Raw genomic sequence first — 21546 nt, 5'->3', positions numbered from 1 at the left:
AGAACCCAAACCATCCATGATTTAAATGCTGCAAAGAGTGAGCTCTTATCACTCAGTAAACATTTAATCCACCAAAAGGTCCATGACAGCAGATGTATCACACCGCTATCTGCAATGACAATAACATCAATAAATAAAATGAGAAATGTAGTCTTTCCCAACCCTTGTCTACCAAAATCTCCAAGTCAAACCTATTCACACAAGCCAACATAATTGGAATGAGTAAATAACAATAGGGTACCCAGCCCCTCTTGAAAACATTAAAACATCTAGGTTAAAAACCTGTATATCTGCTTTTTATAGTAAAAAAAAAAAACAAGTCAGTTATTGTTTGTTCAGTAACCATCACCCCACAATACACTCTGCACTAATTTAAATTGATCGTGTCAAATACAGTATTACGAAATCACGCCCTCTACTGTCCAAGCCATTTCCAGCATACATAAGACCAAAAACAGACCCCTTATGGGTTAAAATCACAGTTACGATTAGTTCAAATTAAGCATGACACAAAAAATAACAAGTTACCATTGATGATTCAAATCTGCCCCTCGTTGTAACCAGTACGCAACAACAAATAACAGTCATCCCATCCCAGTTGCACCATGGAGCAATCTACTTAGTATCAATTGAAAAAGCCTCACTCAAAATAACCATCAATGCACTTTCACTGAAAGGAGGAGGAAACCAATAGGCCCGGGGTATTCAACTCTTACCCTACGTCCCGGAGCCTGCTGTTTTTCTGTCCTACCTTAATTACACCCACCTGGTGTCCCGGGTCTAAATCAGTCCCTGATTAGAGGGGAACAATGAAAAAAACAAACAGTGGAACTGGCTTCGGGGTCCAGAGTTGAGTCTGAGGGCAATAGGCTAATCACTGTTAATACCAAGCAAGCAAGCAACCATCTTTCACTAGGTACAACACTCAATTGAAGTAGCAACCCACTATCAACAGCAATTGAAAGCAGGAAGAGGAGAAGTCATTCATTTAAGTTAAAGGCTACCATTTCCTAAAGGCCAGTCAAAGTGTAAAAGCTAATACAATCAGGAATTAAGAAAACAAACGTTCCAAACATTGACATTTTCAAGTTATTATACCCCCATAAAAGTTATATTGAAAGCAGGATTCAAATAAACTAGGTGTCACGTGATTGATAATGAGTAAGCTTCATGTGTCACAATGAGCAAAAAGCAACTACATATAAGTAAGGCAGCTTGTTTCAACCAGATTTGCTAGCACACGTGCTTGTCCACGGTGCAATGTAGAGTCAAGCTGACTTTAAGCATGTAAAGCATTGAGAATACTCTTTACTTGTTAAGACTACAGGTTTCAGGCCATACAGAAGGCCTCTGGGCTAAACTAGCCTATGTATTCACTGGAAACAATGCAAAGGTTTATACGGGTCTGGGTCATATTAACTAGGCACCAAATGAAAGAAAATGGACTGAAACAGGGAGGGACTACCTAACCATGTCCAATAAGAAGCTCTTGTTTTCGTATTTCCGTTGCAAAAAGTTTTGCTTTGGTGTGCACTAATAAATACGACCCTGCTGTGTCTATTAAAATGGTGCCGTACACATTTGATGCCGCCGTTAACTTGAGTCCCAAACTGCTTGTCTTCGACAGTGGCATTTCAAATCCATGTTGTATAGCAGCTTATTCATGGTCATATCCTAAGACTGCACGACGACACTATGATTAACCAAAACATTATGGGACCAAAAGGACCAATAACTTAAAATATGGTCACAACAACCAAGTGAAAGTCATCTTCTGTGCATGCCATTGTTGTTCTGTAAGCATTTCTCTTTCATCGTTTGCACTCAAAAGCGCAAAACACTGACGTCATTATGACACGACTACAAAGTCTGGCGTCCCGCACTTAAAAGCAGCCTTGAGAAATACATAGCCAGGCCAGTATAGGAATGTAGGGGTTCTGACATGGCCTGGCCAGTAGAGTGACAGTATAGGAATGTAGGGGTTCTGACCTGGCCTGGCCAGTAGAGTGACAGTATAGGAATGTAGGGGTTCTGACCTGGCCTGGCCAGTAGAGTGACAGTATAGGAATGTAGGGGTTCTGACCTGGCTAGGCCAGCATGTGTTCCAGTGTGTCTAGGCCTGTGAGCAGGGGGAGAGGGAGGGGAGCTGTGTGGTTCTGATGTGTAGTAGGGAGAGTCTGAGGGCTCAGGGGGTTGTGCTGTAGAGTGTCGGCGTGAGGAGGGGTTACATTTGGTGGTGGTGGTGTTGTCTGTAGGAGCCCCAACCAGTGCCAGAGGAAGGGGAATGCTGGGTTACGTCCCAAACAGCAGCCGATTCACCTTATACTGCATTACCTTGACCGGGGCCCATAGGGCCCAGGTCAAAAGTAGTGCACTATGGAGGGAAGAGTGCCATTTGGGACACAGTTCTGGGGGTGTTTAGATGGGCAGCTGTCTGTGGACTCGCTCTCATGGGAGTAATGCAGCCAGCGCTGGCGTCAGTGGTGATGGTCTCTTCCCTCAGACAGAAGGACAGACAACTCCTGGGCCTGGCTTGGCAGAGCTCACAGGGGCATCAGCCGAGTGGTGTGGAACAGGAGTGGGTTCAGTTCCTCCGCATGGACAGCCCGGTGGAGGGAGGGCTCTGAGGCACTCCGCTCAATTTTTGGCAACAGGTCCTGGACCTGCTCAATGCCTAACATGATCTGGGGCGAAACAAAACAAACATTGTATAAATTGGGAAATGTACTCCTGCTCATAAACAGCAAAAACCAAGGAGGCCGACATGCATAAAATAAGACAATAAGAGAACAGTAAGTAAAGAGAGGAATAAGTAAAAGACCCTCTTGTTGCTGACTATGATAAACCAAGCACACAACAAATGCTTTGGCAGTGCTCTCTCACCTGTGGAAAGAGGGGCCTCTCATCACGTTTGAACTTCAGGCAGTCAATGATGAGCCTCTTCATGGACTTGGGTGAGCTACTGGACAGCAAACTGAGGTCTGGAGACAAGTAGCCACGCCCAACCATAAAGAGTATCTGAGAAGAAAGACAGGTTGGTAAACACGATATACAGTACAGCAGTATCGTGTTTTTTTATGCATGAGAGGTTTTAACGTGAATTATCTTACATAGCATGCATGTTAGCTGCACCCTTCAGATACACTACCGTCACAAAGAAATGACCTTGTTTTTGAAAGAAAAGCACGTTTTGTCCATTAAAATAACATAAAATTGATCAGAAATAGAGTTTAGACATTGTTAATGTTGTAAAGGACTATTGTAGCTGGAAACAGCTGATTTTGAATGGAATATCTACATAGGCGTACAGAGGCCCATTGTCAGCAACCATCACTCCTGTGTTCGTTAATCCAAGTTTATCATTTAAAAAGGCTAATTGATCATTAGAAAACACTTTTGCAATTATGGTTAGCACAGCTGAAAACTGTTGTTCTAATTAAAGAAGCAATAAAACTGGCCTTCTTTAGACTAGTTGAGTATCTGGAGCATCAGCATTTGTGGGTTCAATTACAGGCCCTCTAATCAGGACAATAGTTTTCAGCTGTGCTAACCATAATTGCAAAAGTGTTTTCTAATGATCAATTAGCCTTTTTAAATGATAAACTTGGATCAGCTAACACAACGTGCCATTGGAACACAGGAGTGATGGTTGCTGATAAATGTAGATATTCCATTCAAAATCAGCCGTTTCCAGCTACAATAGTCATTTACAACATTAACAATGTATACACTGTATTTCTGATCAATTTGATGTTATTTTAAAAATGGACGAAAAAATTTGCTTTCCTTTCAAAAACAAGGACATTTCTAAGTGACCCCAAACTTTTGAACGGTAGTGCATATACTAAGAGTCAAACAGTTCCTATCCTCCTCTCAGCAAGTGTTATATTTATGGTGGTTTGTAAACTTGTAATACTTACATATTTAATAATTTCATTGTAAGTATGTGTCCTTGAAGCTGCAACTTGTAAAAAAAAAAAAAACATTATCTCACCTGGTCTCGGTTGTTAATCTGGGAATAAGGCAGAGTCCCCGACATCAGCTCAAACAGCACCACCCCGTAGCCGTACACGTCTGACTGGAACGTGTAAGGGTTGGCGTCCTGCATCCGGATCACCTCAGGAGCCTACAACGGAAACACACACACATCATTGGACAGCTGACGTAAGCAGATATTTCCTTTGAGAAAATGTCCCTTTTCTAGCTGATGTTACAACGGTTTTCTTTATACCAAAATAATATAATATCACACAAGAGAAATGCTACCCCTTGAAAGTCTAGAACACTCACAAGACATAAAAAAATCACATGGCTAAATGTAGATTGACAGTTGATGTGAAATGACGCTACACGCAATACCAGACAGTGATATCTAGGTTGTACTCCCTAGACACCAAATGGAAGACAACGGACCGAAACAGGTAGGGACTACCTGAATTTGTTGCAAAACGTTTTCCATTGCAAAATGGTTTGCTACAGTGTGCCGTAATGAATACGACCCAGGAGTGCCAGTAACTTACCATCCACAGAATGGAGCCGCTGGGCTGTTCTACCTGCTCAGAGCCACTCCATCGAGACTTCACCGTTGCCAGCCCAAAGTCCCCGATCTTCACAGTCCAGCCCTCATGGAGGAAGATGTCTGACAACAGAGCTCAGGAACATGGCAGCAAGTAGGTTGGTAGGTGTATACATTTGGAAAAGCCAATCAATCACACATCTAAATAGACGTGAAATTGATAACATTCTACAAAGGTGATCTAGACTTGGACACAAAATATCTTTCTCTGATGGGGCTGACAAACATTTGATCCATTTTATGTTGAAGTGTGACAAACACGAGAGTTAGATCAATTTGTTCTAATACATCTCCATGGATCTGCTAGAAAGCCTGATGTAACACATTCTACTTAGCCTTTAAAAGAGGAAGAAGAGGAGATGCTGTGACACAGTTTGAAGCCAAACAGGCTCACACCAAGCAACATAAAACACTCAAATCATGATGCATAGATTTCACAACTGTCACACAGTGGCACACTATAAAAACATGAATATTAGTGGTTAGCACAGCTCTGAACTGAAAGAAACACAAAATAAAAGGGGTGTTTAAAAATACTTCTGTGGTTATTCTTTATTGGCTGCCAACTAAGTTTCTGGTCCACCACAAAGGCCTACACTAGGTAAAGGAAGCTCTGACAGAGCCTCACCACTGACAATATTCATAAACCGTCGTAAGAGTATGACTGCTGATCTAGGATCAGGGCCTTCTTATCCATATAATGGTATTAATCTTCAGAGAGAAAAGCCCAGCTCAAGAAAGGATACTGTTTGATTTCAGGTCTCGATGAATTATATTCTTGGCATGAAGATAACTGAAAAAAAAGGGGGAAAAAGACTAATGTTATTTAAAATTGAATATACCAAAGCAGTCAAGCTAAAAAAAACTACAGATCTGTTACTTTTCAGCTAAAAAGCACCACGTGTTGTGACGAAAAAGATAGTTGAACCCAGCTCATGAGGCATTTCTAAGTTATATTCAAGAATCCATTGCTACGAATCAAGAATTTAAAAGTTCAAAAATAGATGTACAAATTCCAGATTTCCCCTTTAATAACGGTGTGCAAAGAGCTGCAGCCTTACTCCATGCCCTGTGCTGTCTGCCTGGCCACGTCGATGCGACGCATGGTCTCAAACTTGGTCTCAGAGACGTGCAGATGGCGGTACAGGCTGCTGCCCTCACACCACTGTGTGATGATGGCAAAATTAGGCTTAGTCATGAAGCCCATGAACAGCAGAATGTTGACGTGGCGTGTCTTTCTGCAGGGGAGGGAACCCACCATGGAGCAATATTAGTCACAACACACACTGCATAACTCTCAATATCACACCTAAAACTGCATGTTTCCTCAATCCACCACATTCCGGTACAGCACCGTCATTGAGTAATGTACATACCGGTATACCAGGACCTGATAAAAATAGCATTCATTAATTTGTCAATGTAACAAGAAGAGGGCAGCTACTCACCGTAGCACTTGCATTTCATTTTTAAAGGCTTGCAACTGCTCAGGTGTTGGCTCTGTCACTTTGAGGATCTTGATGGCCACGTCTCCGTGCCACTTGCCCTTGAAGACAGTCCCGAAGGAGCCTGCACCTATCCTTTTCTGGATGTTGACTTCTCGCGAGTGGACCTCCCAGTAGTAACTTGAGTCTCTATAGCCGCCACGGTGCTAAAACACAAACCTATACTCAACACTATTTTCAACAACATCCCCATCACTAATTAACAGCAAACACCATGGGCTCAGAGTCCCGGACATCACTTTCTAAAAAAGGTGATGGCATCTCCAAAAAAAGACTGGAACAACCGTTGATGCCGTCACCTTTACATTTTTGGGTCTTTCCCCAGATGAAAATCTCATTCCATAGAAGCCTTTTAGTACCGCCAGCATATCTAATTTCTACTTACCACTTTCTTTTTGTCGTCAGATGAGGAGGGCTTGCGCTCCTTGTGCTCTGAGGGGGATTTGGGGGGTCTCCTGCCAGGGGAGCCCAGGGAGGGCGGGCTGGTAGAGGGTTTGGGTGATGGTTCAGGAACTGTATATAATACAATACCAAATGAGCAAGTTATTAAAACACTTGCAAGGGGCGAATAATCTCAATAATAGTAATCTCAAATAAATAAATCTGATCATTTTAAAATCTCACCCATTGTATTGTTTTGTATTTTTAACGCATCCTAAAAAGAGAACAAAAAAACTTAGCATAACCACTAACGTCCAATGATGATAAATGAGCTGTAATAAATGGACTGCTGAAATTGCATTGTATAGTAAATCCTGGCGTGTAATACCAGGCCCTACATTGTGGGTGTGACTGTCTCACCTCTATGATGCTGACACCGGCAGGGCCCACGGTGCTGACCATGTGGACGTTGGGGGTGGAGGTGGACCGATGCCTCTGTAGGGACTGACCATCTCCACCTGGCAGAGGGAACCGGAAGGCCGAGGTTGGGGACAGTAGTCCGTGCCTATATGAAAACATAGGAGCACAACAGTACAGGTTAAGGTTCATTTTTGAAGAGTTACCGTTATCCATTTGAGGGGCACCAATACCATATGGTTCCTAGACTGGGACTTGCATCCCACATGGCACTCTATTCCCTTTATAGCGCACTACTACTGACCAGAGCCCTATGGGACTAGTAGTGCACTATATAAGGAATAGGGTACCATTTGGGATGCATTTGACTACGGTTCAGATCCACTTACCCAGAAGGATCCGGGGTTAAGGCTATGTCGCTCTGGGATATGGAGTTGTCTGGCAACAGTATGGATATCTGAGGGTACTCATCTGGGCAAGGATTAGGTGTGCACCTGGAAACAAGGTACAGTACACACAAGAGGGTAAACAAGTGGTGAGGAGCACTGTTCCAGTCACACAATGCTAACAGTACAACAAATATGAAGTGACATGAGTGACCTTGTGAAAACAGGGTATCTGCAGGTTCCATGAAGTTGAATTCAAGACTTTTTAAAATACCTTAATGCCACTTGGAATTCAATTTAATGCCAATTCTGAGGTCTGCATGCAACACGCATGCTAATATTCTCCTCCAGAAATGAGCCCATGTAGGTAAAAAAGTACTATTTTTAGTGCTAGCCCATTGAAAGGCTATAGCCTACATGGCTCATATTATCAGGCAGGTGTGCTTTCTTAGCAATGAGCCTGACAGATGTAGTAGCATAGTAGCTACTGGCTAGGCTATACATGGCTGAAGCATGGGGTGCCCCATCTGCATTTGTTTAGGCTAGCCTGGTGGGCTAATCATTAGCTAGATCAAACTAGGTTTCGAATTTTGGCTTCGATATCAATACTAGCTTAGTATAATCATACTCAATACCATAACTGTGGGAAAAAAATGCCTTAAAGTCAAATATACAGCACTGTTACTGTAGAAAACATATGTGCTCTCCATCTTTAGAGCTTGGCCACTGGATATGCAGGCTTTTGATCACACCTTGACCAGCTTAACAAGGTCCTGTTGAGCAGTGGATTTGTAGAATCTTGTGTGTTATAGTGGGCTGGAAGCAAAGTCTACACACACAGTAGCTCTCCCGGAGGTATTATTCTATAACATTAGACCATAAGCCTACACCCAAAAAGTCACCCCCCAAAAAAACTCATTCAGTGAATCATGTATCAAATGCCTATACTTTGAGGCAAGGTAGCTAAGCAGGATGCTCTAGACATACTTTTTCCAGTGCCAAGTAAGACCTGAAAGAAGTTAGATGAAATAGCTAACATGCTCAGGGAATACATGATGGCTATTCAAAATAATCAGATATATTTCCGTCTCTTTAGAGATTAATTTGCCTGCATGTGTTTATGTATATTGTCCTAGGCTATATCCTATGCTACATCATTTACAACCTGAGGAAGTGGGAACTCAAAACACATTAGCTAGATTGCTAACTCTAAATATGAAAAGATTGCTTTAGCCATGCAATTAATCTAACGGTAAATGTAAATATCCTAACAAAACGTATTATTGGTAGGCCTATATACAGTGCATTCGGAAAGTATTCAGGCCCCTTGACTTTTTCTACATTTTGTTACATTACAGCCTTATTTTAGAAACCTGCTTTTGCTTTGTCATTATAAGGTATTGTGTGTAGATTGATGAGGAAAAAAACAATTAAATCCATTTTAGAATAAGCCTGTAACGTAACAAAATGTGGAAAAAGTCAAGGGGTCTGAATACTTTCCGAATGCACTGTCGGCTACTTGATGTATTCACTGGATAGCCTGGATAACCACGTTTCCATCCAGTTTTTATGCGAGTAAAATCACACTGAATAAAAATAAATCATGACAGGTTTGATGAAAACAGGTAGGTTCGGTACAATTTTATAAATGCCGACAGATCATTTGTTCGTTCGACACGGTGGGATCTTTTGGTGTCTGTAAAATGTATTATGCGCCAAATTGTGGTGTAAGCACAAATACTGATATAATAACCATCATATCGAATGAAACACGGAGTGACGTGATGATTTGGTGTGTGTGGTCCTCCCACTATGACTTGGAAAACTATGCAATTTATTAGGCTACAGATTAAATAAGTTAATGAACTTCACAGGGTGGTGAAAGTGCATGGTGAGCTTGAAGCTCCTTTCCATAAAATTTCTAAGGTGTTATATTCCAGTGATATGATGATTGATGCTTGACTGCAGTTTGACAAATAAAAATGTTCTCGCTCTTATCCATAATTATCTCATGTAGACTAGCCTACCCGCAAGCTGTTGGCTAGAGAGCACGTGCCAAGACCAGAGTGGGCACATTTGCTATTTAACGCAACAGTTTGTGACAAAAGTATCGCTAGAGTTGAAGGTACGATGGAAACACATTGAACGAAAAATCGAATATATCGTGCACTACATCACGCTTATCAGAATTAATCTCTCTTCACCAGAAAAACAGGGATAGGGCAGATGCTATAACTCTACCTACATGTACAGATTACCTCAATTACCACGACTAACCGGTGCCCCCGCACATTAACTCTGTACCGGTACCCCCTTGTACATTGCCTCGCTATTGTTATTTTACAGCTGCTCTTTAATTATTTTTACTTTAAATTTGTTACTTTTAAGGTATTTAAAAAAAAAACTGCATTGTTGGTTAAGGGCTTGTAAGTAAGCATTTCACTGTAAGGTCTACTACACCTGTTGTATTCGGTGCATGTGACAAATAAAATTTGATTTGCTTTCATTGCAGGAAGCAGGCTAATGCACATTACTGTTCTCCAAAAATGGTTTTAGAACCCCAAAAAAATCACCAGGAACGTTGTGTAGCCTAATCACCGACATAAAAAAACATTGCATTGGTAAGAGGACAGTTTATCATCCCAGCTTTAGTTAATGTTGTCTATCAAACTGTACAGTCGTGGCCAAAAGTTGAGAATGACACAAATATTAATTTCCAAAGTTTGCTGCTTCAGTGTCTTTAGATATTTTTGTCAGATGTTACTATGGAATACTGAAGTATAATTACAAGCATTTCATACGTGTCAAAGGCTTTTATTGACAATTATATGAAGTTGATTCAAAGAGTCAATATTTGCAGTGTTGACCCTTCTTTTTGAAGACCTCTGCAATCCGCCCTGGCATGCTGTCAATTAACTTTTGGGCCACATCCTGACTGATGGCAGCCCATTCTTGCATAATCAATGCTTGGAGTTTGTCAGAATTTGTGGGTTTTTGTTTGTCCACCCACCTCTTGAGGATTGACCACAAGTTCTCAATGGGATTAAGGTCTGGGGAGTTTCCTGGCCATGGACCCAAAATATCGATGTTTTGTTCCCCGAGCCACTTAGTTATCACTTTTGCCTTATGGCAAGGTGCTCCATCATGCTGGAAAAGGCATTGTTTGTCACCAAACTGTTCCTAGATGGTTGGGAGAAGTTGCTCTCGGAGGATGTGTTGGTACCATTCTTTATTCATGGCTTTGTTCTTAGGCAAAATTTTGAGTAAGCCCACTCCCTTGGCTGAGAAGCAACCCCACACATGAATGGTCTCAGGGTGCTTTACTGTTGGCATGACACAGGACTGATGGTAGTGCTCAACTTGTCTTCGCCGGACAAGCTTTTTTCCGGATGCCCCAAACAATCGGAAATGGGATTCAGAGAAAATGACTTTACCCCAGTCCTCAGCAGTCCAATCCCTGTACCTTTTGCAGAACATCAGTCTGTCCCTGATGTTTTTCCTGGAGAGAAGTGGCTTCTTTGCTGCCCTTCTTGACACCAGGCCATCCTCCAAAAGTCTTCGCCTCACTGTGCATGCAGATGCACTCACACCTGCCTGCTGCCATTGCTGAGCAAGCTCTGTACTGGTGGTGCCCCAATCTCACAGCTGAATCAACTTTAGGAGATGGTCCTGGCGCTTGCTGGACTTTGTTGGGCGCCCTGAAGCCTTCTTCAACAACAATTGAACCGCTCTCTCCTTGAAGTTCTTGATGATCCGATAAATGGTTGATTTAGGTGCAATCTTACTGGCAGCAATATCCTTGCCTGTGAAGCCCTTTTTTGTGCAAAGCAATGATGACAGCATGTGTTTCCTTGCAGGTAACCATGATTGACAGAGGAAGAACATTGATTCCAAGCACCACCCTCCTTTTGAAGCTTCCAATCTGTTATTTGAACTCAAATCAGCATGACAGTGATCTCCAGCCTTGTCCTCGTCAACACTCACACCTGTGTTAACTTCTTATGGCGGCAGGGGCAGTATTGAGTAGCTTGGATGAAAGGTGCAAAGAGGTGCCCATAGTAAACTGCCTGCTCCTCAGTCCCAGTTGCTAATATATGCATATTATTATTCGTATTGGATAGAAAACAATCTGAAGTTTCTAAAACTGTTTGAATTATGTCTGTGAGTATAACAGAACTCATATGGCAGGCAAAAACCTGAGAAGTTCCACTTCCTGTTTGAATTTTTGGTGGCAGATTTTCAACCAAGCTCTCATTGAAATTACAGCGAGATATTGATGAGTTTTCACTACCTAAGGCTTCCACTAGATGTCAACAGTCAATAGAACTTTGTCTGATGACTCTAATGTGAAGGGGGGCCGAAGGAGACAGGAATGAGTAATCACTGCCATGAGGTGACCACGCATTGAACGCGCGCGTTCATGTGATAGGCATCGCCGTTCCATCGCTCAACTGAAGTCAATCTAATTCTCCGGTTGGAACGTTATTCAAGATGTATGTTAACAACATTCTAAAGATTGATTCAGTACATCGTTTGACATGTTTCTACTGACTGTTACGGAACTTTTGGACATTTCGTCACGTTATAGTGGTCGCGCTTTCTGACTTTGGAATTGTTCACCAAAAGCGCTAACCAAAGTAGCTAATTGGACATAAATAACAGACATTATCGAACAAATCAAGCATTTATTGTGGACCTGGGATTCCTAGGACTGCATTCTGATGAATTTCATCAAAGGTAAAGAAACATTTATCATGTTATTCTGGTTTCTGTTGACCCCAACAACCCCGAATTTGGCTATTGTTTCTCAGCTCCGTCTCAGATTATTGCATGATTTGCTTTTTCCATAAAGTTTTTTGGAAATCTGACAACGGTTGCATTAAGGAGAGGTATATCTATAATTCCATGTGTATAACTTATATTATCATCTACATTTATGATGAGTATTTCTGGTGAAACGATGCGGCAATGCAAAATCACTTGATGTTTTTGGAACTAGTGAATGTAACGCGTCAATGTAAACTCAGATTTTTTGTTATAAATATGAACTTTATCAAACAAAACATGCATGTATTTATTGTGTAACATGAAGTCCTATGAGTGTCATCAGATGAAGATAAAAGGTTAGTGATTAATTTTCTCTCTATTTCTGCTTTTTGTGAAAGCTATCTTTCGCTGGAAAAATGGCTGTGCTTATTGTGGTTTGGTGGTGACCTAACATAATCGTTTGTAGTGCTTTCGCTAAAAATCATATCTGAAATCGGACACTTTGGTGGGATTAACAACAAGATGACCTTTTAAATGATATAAGACACATGTATGTTTGAGGAATTTTAATTATGAGATTTCTGTTGTTTGAATTTGGCGCCCTGCACTTCGACTGGCTGTTGTCATATCGATCCCGGTAGCAGGATGCAGCCATAAGAAGTTAATGAGAGAATCACTGACATGTCAGCTGGTCCTTTTGTGGCAGGGCTGAAATGCATTGGAAATGTTTATTTGGGATTCAGTTAATTTGCAAGGCAAAGAGGGACTTTGCAATTCATTGCAATTCATCTGATCACTCTTCATAACATTCAGGAGTATATGCAAATTGCCATCATACAAACTGAGGCAGCAGACTTTGTGAAAATGTATATTTGTGTCATTCTCAAAACTTTTGGCCACGACTGTATAGGCTACCTTGCTCTGCTCTGGCAACAGCCCGACTCACACGTGCCGTGCACACACACAGGCGCACATGTGGATAGCTCTTGAACATCTTGAAATTGCACTTACAGTATTTGATTATTTAATTTTGTTTATTTTTCGTGGTGGCAACAATTAAGCAGCGGCACAATATAACGGAAACACTGTAATCGTCTCCTTCGCATTTTTTAAGACCTTTGACAATGGGATTTAAGACATTTTAAGATGTAAGACCTCTAAATCAAAAATTTTTATATAAGACTTCTTAATAACCCGTGGACACCCTGTGAAAAGCACAACAAAATTAAATCAAGAACATTGTGGGATTTTAAACCTTTTATCACAATGTACTGGAGACTCACCACGCTATTGACTCATACAATCTAGGACAGTATCCCTGTTCCGTCTCCATGTCCTCGACACTCACCGTTTTGTTATAGTGTCCATGTCCACACACACAGTGGGGACTTTGCTGCTGCAGTGCTGGTGAAACTTGTAGCCGCATGTCTGACATCTGAAGCCGTTGAACAGAAACTTGTGACAGAAGTCACAATAGGCCAACTTAAAGAAGGTTTTTCGTACCTGGAATACAAATTACTTTAAATATGGTGTGTATTTTTCAGACATTTCAATTGAAGCAATAGGGCAGTATTTAAGAAGGAAAGTGAGGCGAGGGTTTGTGGCAAAGTAGTGAAAGGTCCAGTATTCTAACAAGCACATTCATTAAACGTGGTGGTGGTAACCACTACTGGAAAAAGAGGTGTTGCCATACAATACACGAACACAGAGTGAAACAATCACAAGAGCTACTTACAAAGTTATGCATGGTGAGGGGGACATCATCCAACACCTCTACCAGCAGCTCTTCTCCTACCAGTGGGGTGATGTCAGTGTTCCAATCAGTTAGTCTCTTGCGACTGCAGGAGGGGGTGGTGGATAAAAAGACAAAGGAAATGGGGAGAACAAAACTGAATCAGAAAACTGTATTGCCATGAAAGACAAAGTTGCTAAAAATGTATTCTGGGGTTGTACATAGAAAGTTAAGAAATATTGTTTGAGCAAAAAAACGTAAAAATTGTGTTATAAATCAGGTTAAAGGTGGAGTGACCCAAAAGGAATCAAATCAGGCTGCCAGTTTAGTTAACCGTTCATAAAGTATGACACTGACAATATGTCTGAGTCACAAATGGCACCCTGTTCCTTATATAGCGCACTACTTTTGACCAGAGCCATATGGGCTACGACAGACACTTACCCTTCTAGGAGTCGAAACACAGCGCAACAGTCCTGGCTCAGGCCCCTTACTTTAAGGGCTTTATCCAAACTGTCATAAACGGTCTGCCCAGGGCGAACATTCACCTGCAGACACAAATAGTAGATGTTTGAACAAAATAAGAGTTTTATGAAAGCTAGTTCAGCATGTGAACGTGGCTGCTTGTGTCAGAGAAATAACTACTTTCACGTGATAAAATACAACACTAAAAACCATTTAGAGTTATGAAATTTTGTAAGTCACGTAGACAGTTGGTTGTTAAGCAACAAAACCGATGCGTGCGCAAATATGGGTCTAAACAGACAGGGTTGGCTTAGATCGTTGACATGTAAATTATATTTTGTCTCCAATGTTTATTGAAAACAAATACATTTGCACAATGAGCACTTCTCTAAAATACACACACACATATATATATATATACATACTCACACTTACACACAAAAGTATGTGAACACCCCTTCAAATGAGTGGATTCTGCTATTCTAGCCACATCCGTTGCTGACAGGTGTATAAAAATCGAGCACACCACCATGCAATCTCCATAGACAAACATTGGCAGTAGAATGGCCTTATTGAAGAGCTCAGTGACTTTCAACGTGGCACCGTCATAGGATGCCACCTTTCCAACAATTCAGTTCGTCAAATGGAAACCCATGAAATGGGTCGGCTGGAGTGGTGTAAAGCTCGCCACCATTGGATTCTGGAGAAGTGGAAACGCGTTCTTTGGAGTGATAGTCACGCTTCACCATCTGGCAGTCTGATGGACTAATCTGGGTTTGGTGGATACCAGGACAACGCTACCTGCCCAAATGCATAGTGCCAACTGTAAAGTTTGCTGGAGGAGGAATAATGGTCTGGGGCTGTTTTTCATGGTTCGGGCTAGGCCCCTTAGTTCCAGTGAAGTGAAATCTTAATGTTACAGCATACAATGACATTCTATACAATTCTGTGCTTCCAACTTCATGGCAACAGTTTGGAGAAGGCCCTTTCCTGTTTCAACATGACAATGTCCCCCATGCACAAAGCGAGGTCCATACAGAAATGGTTTGTCGAGATCTGTGTGAAAGAACTTGACTGGCCTGCACAGAGCCCTGACCTCAACCCCATCGAACACCTTTGGGATGAATTGGAATGCCGACTGCAAGCCAGGCGTAATCGCCCAACATCAGTGCCCGACCTCAATAATGCTTGTGGCTGAATGGAAGCAAATCCAACATCAAGTGGAAAGCTTTACCTGTTATTGCAACAAAGGGGGGACTGACTCCATATTAAACGCCCATGATTTTGGAATGAGATGTTCGACGTGCCAGACTTTTGGTAATGTAGTGTACATCGTTACAGTTGTTGGTTAGCTAGCTAGCGAATTTTAGCATTGACATGAAAACAGTCAAAACAAGACATGGTATCAAAAGCCACTCTCAACTCCCCACATGACAGTTTCTGGTCATTGTCGCTAGCCATCTGGCCATCCAAATTAAAAACAACTCACGGCTTCTGCCCCAATAGGTTCTAGGGTTGGTCGGTATGCAAATTTCCATACCTTCATTATCTGCCATCCCGGGATATACAGTATTACAGGTAGGGGAGCAATTCTTTTCAAACGTAAACTGGCTCTGTTCACTTAACAGAAAACAAACAAAATTCTTACAAATAGCGATGAATCCCCATAACGGATTCTAGGCAAATGATAAGTGCATGCAAACATTTACTACTAAAGACACTTTCTCAACAAGTCTCATATACCAGCATATGTTTTGTTTATGACACTGTTCATTGCCAATTGAGAAATATCGTCCTGGCAATCCGCCAATTATTTATGTGGAACATGTTTGCTTTTTGAGTATTTTCACATGCGAAGATAAGCTTTTGACCAATAGAGATTGTTATCTGGGACACTGCCACTGACTGTGGGTTTGTTGTGTGAATTACTGAATTTCTCTCTGCCTGTTTTTTTTTTACATTTGCAATGCATCAGTACAGCAATGTATCAATTTAGCTAATGTGATCACATCACACCAGAGCTACACGTTGCTCTTGCCAATATAATAATGTTGCATGATATCTGGAAACATCGGTACTTTTTCAATTCAACCCCCCCAAAAAACTGTTGGAACTAGAATTTTGTTACGTTCAGTAATTGTCAAATGTGTCTCACGTGATTGTGAGGATCAAGTCTGTATCAGCGTAGCCCCTTTGTAGCGCGATGAGCAAAGTACCTGCTCCACTTATTCATTGCTATTGCTGTCTGGGCAGCATTAGCTCCCAGTCCCCACTCATGCTGGACAGAAGCTAACACACTTGAATAATGCAACACAGTATGTAAACATTGAAACGGTTCATTACTGTTCGTAAAAAATGTATATCCACACAGGCTAAAACACTTTTACAATGCAACACGATACAGGTAGCTTCCAGCTTGAATTATAGGCTACCTTTCCTTGTTAGTTTACAACGGAATATGCTGATTTCAAAGCAGACTGTCACCAAAAACGTCATTAATTCACTACGTCTCCCTCGCTAACAAAAACTCATTCACTTCATCTTCTTTTGCCTCCCTTCTGGTTTTCACTAGATTCCATAGCCACATTATGCCTGCTTAATATATTATAGGCCTGCTAAAGTGAATCTTTGCGACCACCTGTGCTACAGGCAACCCAAAGAGGCAAAAAAAGATATACCTTTATCAATAAGTGGTTGCACAGATTTAGATAAATCATGTGCTCAAATTAAGATGTCAAAATAACCACCCATTGCTTCACTAAAATGTATCAATGGCTGATCATTAGGCTATGGACTGCTTGCGTGCATGAGTTTCTATTGTCAATTTCATCTTCATAGCTGTCTCTCTATATCTCCCCCTGAAACGTTTCTTCGTCATTTTAAATGATAGGATAATGCTAACTCAATGTAGCCTATAATGTAGACTAGTTTTGAATATCATACAGAAATTATTTGACTTGCTCTGAGAAATAAAAATAAAAAATAAGAATCTGTAGGACGAAAAGATCACAATGCAGTTGGTGAGAAAAGGCCTTAAGACAGACACAGCTCATACAGCTATGCAAGTATATCAAAATGCAGTTTGCAGAACGCACAAAACAAATATTAGACAGCAGGGACCTTAATCCAGGAGGGATTTGTCTCTGCTGCTGTTACAAAGAAGCTTGATCTTGCAAGCGTTAGCCACTTACCTAATATTAGCAAAACCTAGCTAGAAATAAGTTATTTAGCTACTCTTAGTTAATACTTATAAGATAAATATCTGTCAAACAGTAGTGAATTTCATACAAGTGTAACCTGATCACCTCACTTATGTTGTGCTGCAGGAGTGACTCCCCTCACGAAGCTGCTGTTTTTGCTCGTTGTGTTTCTTTGTAAACAAACATGTGAATGGCTCAACCAGCTGTTTTGGGAAACTAGTACCAGTAAGCTTCATAATAAAACAATCTAACAGGCGAAATTATGAACATGATCTGCTTTATCTACACTACATGACCAGAAGTATGTGGACACCTGCTCATTCCAAAGGCATGAGCATTATTATGGAGTTGGTCCCCCCTTGCAGCTATAACAGCCTCCAATCTTCTGGGAAGGCTTTCCACTAGATGTTGGAAGATGGCTGAATGGAAGAAAGTCCCCGCAGCAACAAGACCATTAGTGAGGTCGGGCACTGATGTTGGGCGATTAGGCCTGGCTCGCAGTCAGCGTTTCAATTAATCCCAAAGGTGTTCAATTGGGTTGAGGTCAGGTTTCTGTGCAGGCCAGTCAAGTTCTTCCACACCAATCTTGACAAACCATTTCTGTATGGACCTCACTTTGTGCACGGGGGACATTGTCATGCTGAAACAGGAAAGGGCCTTCCCCACACTGTTGCCACAAAGTTGGAAGCACAGAATAGTATAAAATGTCATTGTATGCTGTAGCGTTAAAATTGCCCTTCACTGAAACTAAGGGGCCTAGCCCGAACCATGAAAAACAGCCCCAGACCATTATTCCTCCTCCACCAAACTTTACAGTTGGCACTATGCATTTGGGCAGGTAGCGTTCTCCTGGCATCCACCAAACGCAGATTCGTCCTACAGACTGCCAAATAGTGAAGCGTGATTCATCACGCCAGAGAACGCATTTCCACTGCTCCAGAGACCAATTGTGGCGAGCTTTACACCACTCCAGGCGACGCTTGGCATTGCACATGGTGATCTTAAGCTTGTGTGCGGCTGCCCAGCCATGGAAACCCATTTCAAAAAGCTCTCGACTAACAGAATTATTTTACACGATACGCGCTTCAGCACTCAGCGTCCCATTCTGTGAGCTTGTGTGGCCTACCACTTCCTGGCTGAGCTGTTGTTGTTCCTAGACGTTTCCTCTTCACAATAACAGTCTTTCAGTTGACCGGGGCAGCTCTAGCAGGGCAGACATTTGATGAACTGACTTGTTGGAAAGGTGGCATCCTATGACAGTGCCACGTTGAAAGTCACTGAGCTCTTCAGTAAGACCATTCTACTGCCAATGTTCGCCTTTGGAGATTGCATGGCTGTGTGCTCGATTTTATACACCTGTCAACAATGGGTGTGGCTGAAATAGTTGAATCCACTAATTTGAAGGGGTGTCCACATTCTTTTGCATATATAGTGTATTACCAAGTGCACAAGTTGACTGCAGGTAATTATTTAAAACATACAAATATTAAAATGTATTTAAAAATAGTTTTGGAAAATCATATCTAGGGCATTTCAAAACACCCCGGGATACTGTATATACGGTACACCGCCCAACCCTAATGGGTTCTCATGTTTGAGAGACAAGATGAGAAATTGGAACTGGGCCTTAGGCACCAGCTGGTGCACAACATTAACTGTCTGCTGCGTAGGGGTTGGGCCTAGTCATTAAAAAGTCGTGAAATATTACTGTTGAAAATAATTAAAATGTACTTGAATGTGAGGGCCCCAAGAGATTATTCTGAATGTCTTACCACGGTCCTCTGTTGATTGGGGAGGAAGACACGGATGGTGCCCCCACCTCGGGGCACGTCCTCCGGACTAGTCTCTCCCGAGGAGGAGCAGGAGGAAGAGTTTGAGGACATAATGACAGGCAAGAAGAGCAAGGGAGGCAGCACTGAGATCCTTCAACAACAGGAGAACTTCATGCACTGGGGATCCGGGGGAGTGAGCCCTTACCTGGAACCTGAGACAAACAGTGCTACTAATTAGCAACAATCCATCTGACGCCAATGACCGAGTGAAACAAATGTGCCCATAATCATGATCTTAGATCGACAGAGTATGTTGCAACTAGCTAGGATGATACCACACTGGTGTGTGTACAGAACTGGTAAATAAACAGAAGAGGCCTCATTTTGACATTCCAAAATCCAGCTGCTCACAATAAAATCATTGACTGTTAGGGTTGTTTGCACCACACAAGTGAGCTGGTGTAAATTGTCAATGATTCGAGCAACCGTTATTTCTCATATGAAAATATTACTATTTTGACACGTCAACTAAATGTACTAGCTAACCAGCTATAGTAGCTTTATAGGCAACTTTTCATAGCCTAGACATCTAGCTAACATTAGCTAACGTTACACTATGTCTCGCTGCACTTTTACTCTGAGCTGGAAACATTTCATGTGTATGCGAAATGGCACTAACCAGTAACGTTATTGTAAGAGCCCTGTTGTTGGCTCATCATAGCCCAAAGTAATTAGCTATCTACAAATGCTATAGCTAGCAAATAAGATAACTACTTACGTATCCTAGTTTAGCATAGTGTGATTTGACTGCTTAGCAATATGACATTTCGAAAATTTGGAAGCCATGTTTGTCTCAGTAAACCACTTTAGATTACTATTCATTTATAATTATTTTGATGAAATGACAATACCGCTTCGACGAGGCTAAATTATAAATAGTTTCTTAATTCCTGTCAGGTGTTTTTTCACGTTCGAGTGAGCGCTTTCATGAGGCGGAAAGGGATTAGTTAGCTAGATGGCAAGCTAGCTAGTAAAGCCAGAGCTAACGTAGCGCGTTAGCTTGCAACTTTTGCGGTCTGACATTATCAAGTAATGAAAAGCTTGTTTACGCATAAGCAACTATTTTATTCATATTGGGCAATTAAAGACCACTGCAAAACGAGTCATTCATAAACAACTAATTGCATATTTGGTTTTTGGAATAAAGTCTTACCTGAAGCAGCCATCTTGAATTCTCTCAATCTGAAGTAGAATCTGTCAAGTATTTCTGGGAAAGCGGAACACCTCCGTGATGCATGCTCTGTATTGGTCCATTCTCACATTTACACTCGCTCATTGGATGACAGAATCGATACATAAAGGGGCGGGTGTTACAAGCAACAACAAAAAATTACATTGTATAAATTCATGTCACAGTATGCTACACAGACAAATTACGTGGATGATTCAGTTTACCGTTCATGGTTCAGGGGAACCATTGTTACATCAGAATGTGTCAAATTAAACTACAAAAAGAAGAAGCAAAAAGCAAAACAGCTGCATACCATAAATGGAGTTAGGGCCTCAATGTCAGTGGAGGCTCCTCAGAGGAGGAAGGGGAGGACCATCCTCAGTGAATTAAAAAATTAAAAATAGTGAAACATTTCAAAGTTATCATTTTTAGATAAAACTATACAAAATATTTTCACGTCGCTAAATAATTGATTAAAACACACTGTTTTGCAATGAAGGTCTACAGTAGCTTCATTGCACTCTGTAGGGTAGCAGCATGGCGTAGCCGGAGGACAGCTAGCTTTCGTCCTCCTCTGGTTGCATTGACTTCAATACAAAACCTAGGAGGCTCTTGGTTCTCACCCACTTCCATCACCCCATACAGAACCAATCAGTCGATATAATTGAGAACAATCATCAGAAATCACGTGATATGAATCAGACAGTGGGACACCGCCTGATCCACTAGTTGGTCAGAAGGTTCAAATCAACGTTTCATATCGTAATTTCCGAGTAGGCGGTAAAGATAATTTTTTATTGTGCTGTAACTGAAACTAGAAGATCTTCTGATGTCCTTTCCTTTCGTCAAAGGTACGTAATGGATTTTTAAAGTGTTTCTACCCCGGGATAGCCCGCTATTATGACCCATAGTAGGGAAGAACATTTATTGACTGCAATTCGATCTACAGTACATCTACACCATGATATGAAACATTGATTTGAACCTTCTGACCAACTAGTGGGTCAGGCGGCGCCTCACTGTCTGATTCATATTGTTTGATTTCTGATGATAGTTGTCGATTATATCGACTGATTGCAATTGTATCGGGTGATTCCATAGACTTACACAGTAA

At 41.5% G+C, this 21546-nt stretch overlaps 1 protein-coding gene across 1 annotated transcript; it reads right to left on the bottom strand.

The window, feature by feature from the left end:
- Positions 1-1929: 1929 nt before the first annotated feature.
- Positions 1930-20546, bottom strand: araf (A-Raf proto-oncogene, serine/threonine kinase). Its single transcript, XM_071402704.1, has 16 exons — positions 20415-20546; positions 19202-19413; positions 14209-14312; positions 13768-13870; positions 13381-13535; positions 7269-7373; positions 6883-7027; positions 6706-6736; positions 6467-6594; positions 6025-6227; positions 5638-5814; positions 5323-5369; positions 4521-4639; positions 3995-4126; positions 2884-3018; positions 1930-2684 (listed from the first exon to the last, which is right to left on the bottom strand). Exons 2-16 carry the CDS (start codon positions 19310-19312, stop codon positions 2544-2546), a joined length of 1836 nt encoding a protein of 611 aa, XP_071258805.1. The 5' UTR covers positions 19313-19413; positions 20415-20546; the 3' UTR covers positions 1930-2543.
- Between the last annotated feature and the right edge of the window lie 1000 nt (positions 20547-21546).

This window comes from Salvelinus alpinus, chromosome 5, assembly GCF_045679555.1.
Source record: "Salvelinus alpinus chromosome 5, SLU_Salpinus.1, whole genome shotgun sequence".
Taxonomy (NCBI): Eukaryota; Metazoa; Chordata; class Actinopteri; order Salmoniformes; family Salmonidae; genus Salvelinus; species Salvelinus alpinus.
The sequence above is the reverse complement of the archived record's forward strand: the minus strand, read 5'-3'. Positions and strand labels throughout refer to the sequence as shown.

What these genes read in the sequence shown, in the direction of transcription:
- araf (XM_071402704.1), bottom strand. Translation starts at nt 19,312, where the DNA reads ATGTCCTCAAACTCTTCCTCCTGCTCCTCCTCGGGAGAGACTAGTCCG. An exon ending in GTGTTTCGACTCCTAGAAGG is followed by an intron (nt 13,871 to 14,208) that starts GTAAGTGTCTGT and finishes CCCCTCCTGCAG; the next exon opens with TCGCAAGAGACTAACTGATT. An exon ending in GCGGCTCCATTCTGTGGATG is followed by an intron (nt 4,127 to 4,520) that starts GTAAGTTACTGG and finishes TTTCCGTTGTAG; the next exon opens with GCTCCTGAGGTGATCCGGAT.